The 7282-nt window shown below is 39.8% G+C and overlaps 1 protein-coding gene across 1 annotated transcript; it reads right to left on the bottom strand.

Annotated features, from left to right (window-relative positions):
• Position 1: 1 nt before the first annotated feature.
• LOC129862599 (C-C motif chemokine 3-like) lies at positions 2-1458 on the bottom strand. Its single transcript, XM_055934414.1, has 3 exons — positions 1029-1458; positions 684-804; positions 2-494 (listed from the first exon to the last, which is right to left on the bottom strand). The coding sequence occupies exons 1-3, from the start codon at positions 1198-1200 to the stop codon at positions 362-364; spliced, it is 426 nt and encodes a 141-aa protein (XP_055790389.1). The 5' UTR covers positions 1201-1458; the 3' UTR covers positions 2-361.
• Positions 1459-7282: the final 5824 nt, after the last annotated feature.

The following is a 7282-nucleotide window of genomic DNA, read 5'->3' as shown; positions in this document are numbered from 1 at the left end:
GTGAAATGTTTCCTCTCCCTTTATTAAAGCAGTGGATTCTTACATACAGTACATTAAAACACAATAACGTTCATGTGCATCTTAACACTCATATTAATTCCATATATTGCAAAATAGTTATTGCTGCATTCAAAGTGATAAACATGTCAGTTTCTTACTGTTAAGTGTTATAGGAAATAGTTCTGAAAGTTTTTATAGTAAAGTGAACATGGGTACAGTATAGTACAGTAAAACATGGGGTAAGATGATAACCAAAAGTTTGGTGCCATCCAGTGAGCTACATTAAAACTCTCTGCTTGTATGTCGAGGATAGAGTAGTCTTCATGGAGCTGGTGAGGCTTGAGTCATGATGAGGAGGTTGTCAAGGATGAGTGGAACTCTCAATGCCTCTACCTGTGGCCACAGCTGCTGGCTGCTTGAGCCGGTTGAAGGCTTTCTGTACCCACCGCTCACTCAAGCGGAAGCAAATAAATTTCCCCTTGACAGTTTTGACCCTGTAGTAGAGAAATAAGGATACAAAGAAAAGGGTAATATTCAGATGGGTACTATTCGTTTTATGACTGTTGCAAGTCAGTGAAGTCACTAGTTCTTTATTCTTCCATAATTGAGACAATGCAAGGGCCTCAAACTAAGCGTTTGTGCTGTTGGACTCTGGCATCAGTGGAAGAGGAACAAACACTTACACAAATGCTGGTAGGGGGCAGCCTCTGTGAGTCTTCTGGATGGAGTCAATCTTATTGCGGGGCACTATCACTCTGAAGAAGCTGAAACAGCAGCTTTCTGGTGATGTCTGCAGTCCAAGAGCTGTGGGGGATAAGATGGGTCAATTAGAACATCCTTGTGACTATTTCCTAGCATAAGCCGTGAGGCAATCAACCCAAGATAAGCATGACTATCTTACAGGTATATAATCAAGATCATAAAAGGATAACTTATCCAAGTGCCCCTATCAAGAGGGCATATAAGCACTCACTTGGGATACATCCTTCTGTTAATGCACAATCCTTATGAAAATATAATGAACTTACGGGTAGCATAGGAGTGGAACATTGTCAGCAGCAATAACCCAAGAGCCAAGCAGGTAGTCTTCATGATGGTTTGAGATGTCGAAGGTCTGGCTTTTGCCCTGTTGTCTTGGTTCCTCTGTAGTCTGAGTCCGTAAGAGTTACATCTCCCCATATAAATACTGTCCAGATGCATAATGGAACTTCCAGAGTTATATAAATATTTCGTTGAAGAGTAGGTGCAATTACACACTACCGTTATAATCTCAAAATGTCACTACGCCCCCATAGCTTGCCAAGTTAACCACTACTGATCAATGGCTGTAGTCTTTATATTCAGTTCCTTTTTGAGAGGTAGGGGACTCTGTAAACATGATGGTGTGAAGATAAGATTCAATGCAGTGCCACCACAGTGCTTACAACTTCTCTCCAGAAACCCTCTGTCAGTGGAAAGCTGATGACGAATCTTCACAAGAAGTGGATCAAGCAGGAAGGGGTCATACTGTATGACAAAGTTTTGCTAAAAATATTTTTTCATCCTACTGTATTTCATCAGCTATTTGAAAACATGCCATCATCAAACAACATCCATTCAGCAGTCCTGGAAGAAGCTGAATCTTCAGATGTGTGACTCTGTATGTTGTCCTCCTGCATTATTTAGTTGTAATAGATCAAATATGGGTATACAATCACAATTACCACAAGCCTTAAAGCGGCAATCAGCAGTTAAAGCAATAACATGTATAGGGTTGGAGAAATGTAACCACTCTCAAATTCATAGACAGAGCTATGTAAAACATTGGAGTCAAACACACTTATATTTTGGGTTCTGATGGTGAGACAGTTGAACTAAGCTACATACATAAGTCCAAAAATGGATGTAGTAACTGCAGATTGCCCCTGTAACTGAATTAATATAAACAAAGTATTCACACCCCTTGACTTTTTCCACATTTTGTTGTGTTACAGCATGAATTTAAAATGAATTAAATGTAGTTTTTCTTGTCACTGGCCTACACACGATACCCCATAATGTCAAAGTGGAATTGTGTTTTTTTTTATTTTTACAAATTAATACAAAATTAAAAGCTGAAATGTCTTGAGACAATAAGTAAGTCAACACATACAATTAGCTGTAAGGTCCCTCAGTTGACCACTGAATTTCAAACACAGATTCAACCACAAAGACCAGTGAGGTTTTCCAATTCCTCGCAAAAAAAGGCACCTATTGGTAGATGGGTAAAAAAAACGCTATTGAATATCCCTTTGAGCATGGTGAAGTTATTAATTACACTTTGGATGGTGTATCAATACAGCCAGTCACTACAAAGATACTGGTGTCCTTCCTAACTCAGTTGCCAGAGAGGAAGGAAACCGCTTAGGGATTTCACCATGAGGCCAATGGTGATTTTAAAACAGTTACGACTGTGATAGGAGAAAACTGAGGATCAGGGGTGTAGGTAATGCTTCAGGAGCACTCCCTCACCTTTTTCAATTTGAGAATACATGGAGCTGGTAAAACTATTTCTGGAAAATGTATTCTGATTAATTCTATTAAATTACCATGAAAACCATTTAATGACAGACCAAATAAATATGTAGTCTATAGCAGCCTAGAGGTAGGTAAATGGTGATTTCATCTATGAAAATACACTTTATGAATTGATAGTTCACCTCTCTATTTTCTTTTATTCTTTAATAGGGTATATTGTAGCCATGTGTTAAAGCTAATCAAATCAAAGTGTATTTACGATACAGTGTAGTGCAGTGTGCAGTAGTGGTGGGTGGGTAAAATCACTGGGGCAGCCAAGCCCCCCCCCCCCATAATTCATATGCCTTGCTACCATGATATACTGTATTCGCCTAAAGGCTGAGACAATAAAAAGACACAGTGGCAGAATAAATTCAACCAAGCCTTTGTTTAATCACAAAACCAGATAGCAACCTCTGTCCAGTAAAGTATATTGCATGTACAGTAACATGACCTACAGCATAGTCAAGCAAGTTCATATTTCCAACAGTTTCAGACCACAAGACAACTGTTGATTTAGAACCACAGAGTGTTACATTTACATTTGAGTCATTTAGCCGACAGTCTTATCCACAGCAACAATTGGGGTTAAGTGCCTTGCTCAAGGGCACATCGACAAATTTCACCTAGTCAGCTCAGAGATTAGAACCAGCAAATTTAGTCCAATCAATGTAAGATACATATGATGTGGCTGTCCATGGTTCAGATTTCATAGAGTATAAGATTTTTTGTTGTTGTTGTCTTAGTCTAAAATGCTTGCTCGCCAAACTTCTATTCATGGGCAACGTTAGCTTCTTAACATTAGCCTTTTACATCTAGCTACACATTGAACTTCCATCCTCTCAGGCCAGGAGCACGACAATGTTTAAATTATTGGTTGGATCAGAATCACCGTATAATCACTGGCCAGTATGGATAATTAAGTAAAACCACAAGTCCAAATCCCTATCTCCATCCATGGCTAATTTAGGAAAGGGACCATTTTAGCTAGCTGGCTAGCTAGCTACCGGACGACAACAAGATGCAACAATTCTGTCAATGCTCTCAATGCTCTCAATGGGATTTGATAGGAGTGATGCCAAATCCAAGCTGGCTTCCCTTTACACTTTCAGGACCATTCACAGTTGAGCTCGCTCAGTTTAGCTCAACGCTGATTGGCAATTTTTTGAATACTTTTTTTTTGTCAAGGGAAGCAAAGATTGTACTTCTTGGAGAGATATCCTCTTGTCTGATGAAACAAAAATAGTACTGTTTGGCCATAATGACCATCGTTATGTTTGGAGGAAAAAGGGGGATGCTTGCAAGCCGAAGAACACCATCCCAACCGTGAAGCACGGTGGTGGCAGCATCATGTTGTGGGGTGCTTTGCTGCAGGAGGGACTGGTGCACTTCACAAAATAGATGGCATCATGAGGAATGAATATTATGTGGATATATGGAAGCAACATCTCAAGACATCAGTCAGGAAGTTAAAGCTTGGTCGCAAATGGGTCTTCCAAATGGACAATGACCCCAAGCATACTTCCAAAGTTGTAGCAAAATGGCTTAAGGGCAATAAAGTCAATGTATTGGAGTGGCCATCACAAAGCCCTGACCTCAATCCTAAAGAAAATTTGTGGGCAGAACTGAGAAAGTGTGTGCGAGCAAGGAGGCCTACAAACCTGACTCAGTTATACCAGCTCTGTCAGGGGGAATGGGCCAAAATTCACCCAACTTATTGTGGGAAGCTTGTGGAAGGCTACCCGAAACGTTTGACCCAAGCTAAACAATTTAAAGGCAATGCTACCAAATACCAATTGAGTGTATGTAAACTTCTGACCCACTGGGAATGTGATGAAAGAAATAAAAGCTGAAATAAATCACTCTCTCTACTATTATTCTGACATTCCACATTCTTAAAATAAAGTGGTGATCCTAACTGACCTAAGACAGGAAATTTCTACTAGGATTAAATGTCAGGAATTGTGAAAAACTGAGTTGAAATGTATTTGGCTAAGGTTTATGTAAACTTCCGACTTCAACAGTATATTAATGACTTCCCTTGAGATCCATGGATACACGCCACTGGTGTAGTGTAAGTTACACAATGCAACTTATTTGACATCATTGAGTGATCCTGGCGGGTACTCCAATCTTTTAAAATAGCACTCATCTGTTGCCTACGACTAATAGTCAAACTCATCAAATTATTATTATTATTGCAAATAGAAGGTTATCACTTTTCACAATGGGTCTTTTCACAAAGAATTTTCTTCTGAAACTCTTCAGTCTATTCTTGTTCTGAGAAATGAAGGCTATTCCATGCAAGAAATTGGCAATTTCTCGCATGGAATAGCCTTCATTTCTCAGAACAAGAATAGACTGACGAGTTTGAAAAGAAAGTTATTTGTTTCTGGCTATTTTGAGCCTGTAATCGAACCCACAAATGCTGACGCTCCAGATACTCAATTAGTCTAAAGAAGGCCAGTTTTATTGCTTCTTTAATCACAACAACAGTTTTCATCTATGCTAACATAATTGCAAAAGGGTTTTCTAATGATCAGTTAGCCTTTTAAAATGACAAACTTGGATTAGCTAACGCAACGTGCCATTGGAACACAGGACTGATGGTTGCTGATAATGGGCCTCTGTATGCCTATGTAGATATTCCATAAAAAATCAGCCGTTTCCAGCTACAATAGTAATTTACAACATTAACAATGTCTACACTGTATTTCTGATCAATTTGATGTTATTTTAATGGACAAAAAATTGCTTTTCTTTCAAAAACAAGGACATTTCTAAGTGACCCCAAACTTTTGAACGGTAGTGTATATCAATTAGATATTTCTGCATTTCATTTTCAATAAATGTACAAAAATGTTAGCATTTTTTAATTCTAGCTGTAACACAACAAAACATGGAATAAGTGAAGGGGTATGAATACTTTCTGAAGGCACCGTCTTTGCATAGTCACACTAGGTCTACTGTATGACAATTATTTTAGGAAACCCCCAAGCATTTTCTCTATCATATGTTCTTCTTTTTTTGTTTGTGTGAAAAGCGTAGGATGCTGTTTTCCTCTTTTGCAGAAATCTGTGGTGTGGAGCTATCTGTGTCAAGTGGAGATGCTACAGACAGCAGATGTTATCAGATATTTTCACATGCATACAGTAAGATTTTTTAGAAAGTTCTTATCGGGCTGACTCACACAATCACACACATTTTCAACCCTCACCAATTTCCACAGACAATTCATCATTGATATGCTGCAATAACGCAAATGAGAGAATTCTAGACCTCACATGTATGTTCAATAAATGTTAAATGAATGTAGAGAATGTGTTTTCTTTTGGACTATTAGGTTTTGGTTGTAAATTGCAATTAGACAAATTTTACAACCCAGTGTAGACTGCAAAACGTTGATGACACTGACTCAGGTTATCAACTAATTAAGTTAGTTAGATTAGATATGAATTTATGAAGTTCCTTGCCTCACCCTTTATGGAAGTTCATCATCTAAGATTCTCACATTAATTTTCCACCTCTCAATGTCCTAGTCTGTAATCCCCTGAAGACTTCAATCTTTCTAGTTCACAATAACTCTACTGCTTCATACCACAATGGCTACCACCCTGTAGCGCTCACATCTGTAATTATAAAGTAATTTGAAAGGCTGGTTATGGCACACATCAACTCCATCACCCCATTCACCCCCAGACCCACTCCAATTTGCATATTGCCCCAACAAATCCATAGACAATGGAATCTCAATTGCACTCCACACTGCCCTCACCCACCTAGAAGGAATACCTATGTGAGAATGCTGTTCATTGACTACAGCTCAGCGTTCAACACCATTGTTCCCTCCAAGCTCGTCACCAAGCTTAGCACCCTAGGACTGAACACCTTCCACTGCAACTGAATCCTGGACTTCCTGACGGGCCGACCCCAGGTGGTAGGGTAGGCAACATCACCTCCGCCACGCTGACACTCAACATGGGGGCCTCACAGAGGTGTGTGTTTAGTCCCGTCCTGTACTCACTCTTCACCCACAACTCTGTGGCCACACACGACTCCAACACCATCATCAAGTTTGGGATACAGGAAATGTGGGGGCGAGCATGCCCCCATCCACATTGACTGGGCTACAGTGGAGTGGGTTGAGAGCTTCAAGTTCCTCGGTGTCCAAATCACTAAGGATTAAAAATGGTCCACTCACATGCACACTGTCAGGATGAAGGCGTGACAGTGCCTTTACCCCCTCTGGAAGATGAAAAGGTTTGGCATGGGCCCTCAAATCCTCAAAAAGTTATACAACTGTACCATTGTGAAAGGAAGGCCTAGGAAAATCATTAAAGACTCCAGCCACCCAAGCCATAGACTGTATTCTCTGCTTCCACACAGCAAGTGGTACCGGTGCATCAAGTCTGACACAAACAGGCTCCAGAACAGCTTCTATTCCCAAGCTATAAGACTGCTAAATAGCTAACATAATGTCTACACAGACTATTTGAGTTGACCCTTGTATTTGATTTTTGATTTTTGCACTGGCTCTATGTACAATCACAGGACTCTACATACATACGGACACTGACACTCCAACACACACACATAACATGAATACACATTTATACTGACTCTACACACATACGCACACACACATTCACATACAATAATAATTTATTCTGCTGCAACTCTGTTCATCATATATCCTGATAACCTTACCGCTATACAGATCTACCTCTATCATTCCAGTATCCCTGCA

The sequence above is a fragment of the Salvelinus fontinalis genome, chromosome 9 (genome assembly GCF_029448725.1).
Source record: "Salvelinus fontinalis isolate EN_2023a chromosome 9, ASM2944872v1, whole genome shotgun sequence".
In the NCBI taxonomy this organism is placed as follows: Eukaryota; Metazoa; Chordata; class Actinopteri; order Salmoniformes; family Salmonidae; genus Salvelinus; species Salvelinus fontinalis.
This window is presented reverse-complemented; position numbering and strand designations above follow the sequence as displayed.